Source organism: Trichinella spiralis (assembly GCF_000181795.1).
Source record: "Trichinella spiralis strain ISS 195 chromosome Unknown Scfld2450, whole genome shotgun sequence".
Lineage (NCBI taxonomy): Eukaryota > Metazoa > Nematoda > Enoplea > Trichinellida > Trichinellidae > Trichinella > Trichinella spiralis.
The window spans coordinates 1-968 of record NW_003529389.1 but is presented as its reverse complement, the minus strand read 5'-3'; the positions used below and the strand labels follow the sequence as shown (position 1 = coordinate 968).

General features: G+C 51.5%; 1 protein-coding gene across 1 annotated transcript; it reads right to left on the bottom strand.

Annotated features, from left to right (window-relative positions):
* Nucleotides 1-324: 324 nt before the first annotated feature.
* Nucleotides 325-953, bottom strand: Tsp_13600 (zinc knuckle protein). Its single transcript, XM_003368449.1, has 2 exons — nt 764-953; nt 325-689 (listed from the first exon to the last, which is right to left on the bottom strand). The coding sequence occupies exons 1-2, from the start codon at nt 951-953 to the stop codon at nt 325-327; spliced, it is 555 nt and encodes a 184-aa protein (XP_003368497.1).
* Nucleotides 954-968: the final 15 nt, after the last annotated feature.

Genomic DNA, 968 nt, shown 5'->3' with positions numbered 1-968 from the left:
TGGGGGAGGGGTTTGTATTTTTTGTGGTGTGGCCACCCTTAAGGAATTTTTACTTTTATATTTCCAAATTTTTTTTTCTTTATGAAAACAATCCATTTTATGCTTTTTTATACATGTCGGATGGAAGTTTTGCTGTTTGTATGAAAAAATCCTGTTTGACGTTCATACATTTCATATAAAAATACAGTCGAGCTTGGTTAAGTGCACATGGGATAAGTGTGTAACAACATGATGCGCAGGCGTGCACGTGACTACCGTACGCTCGGCTTCCAGCAGTTCAGTTGTTATTATCTCAGGGCATCGTGTGTCAACGGCGTTAAAGGTTCAGGCAGTACTGCTACCCTTGGGCGTTCGGTCGTCAGGGAGGGGGGAAGCTTGGCAGACCCTACTGATGTGGCCCGTTCTTCCGCATGTCCAACACGTTCTGCGGTCTTTCTTCTCCCGCCGGCGTCGCTGCTGGGGAGTCGCTCTCTTTGCAGCCGCAGGGATGTCCGTCATCAGCAGCTGCTTCAACTGCCGCGCCACTTCCGCCAGTTCTTCTCCACCCTCCTTTCGCGTCGTTACCGGGGCAGCTATTGCCTCTGTGACGTCGACCGCTGGCTCCAGGTCTTCCTGGTCAGCGTCTGCTTTGACTGAAGAGACGCTCGCCTTGAGCGTGCTGAGCCCTCTCCAAATGCGCTCTTCCCGGGCTGTAACTTCAATCGCATCCGTGAAACTATCCGTCCTGCTTTAAATTGTTGCAGTAGGATCTTGGCGGCTGTACCACTCAGTCCGGTAAACGCCTTCGTGAACAGCCAGCGCGAGTGACCAGCATAAATCCGCACGCTTTCACCCCGTTGCTGTTTACGCCGGAAAAACTCAGCGGAGAACCTCTCTGAACCGGTGCGCACACCGAAGGCTTCAAACAGGGCTGATTTCAGTCCATCGTAATCGTCCGTTACCTGGACGTGCATAGCGAATCCACCACA

Excerpts from the sequence above, each read along its gene's own strand:
- Tsp_13600 (XM_003368449.1), bottom strand. The coding sequence starts at position 953 with ATGCACGTCCAGGTAACGGACGATTACGATGGACTGAAATCAGCCCTG. Across the intron at positions 690-763 it reads GGCGTTTACCGGACTGAGTG|CCCGGGAAGAGCGCATTTGG; the intron begins GTACAGCCGCCA and ends TTGAAGTTACAG.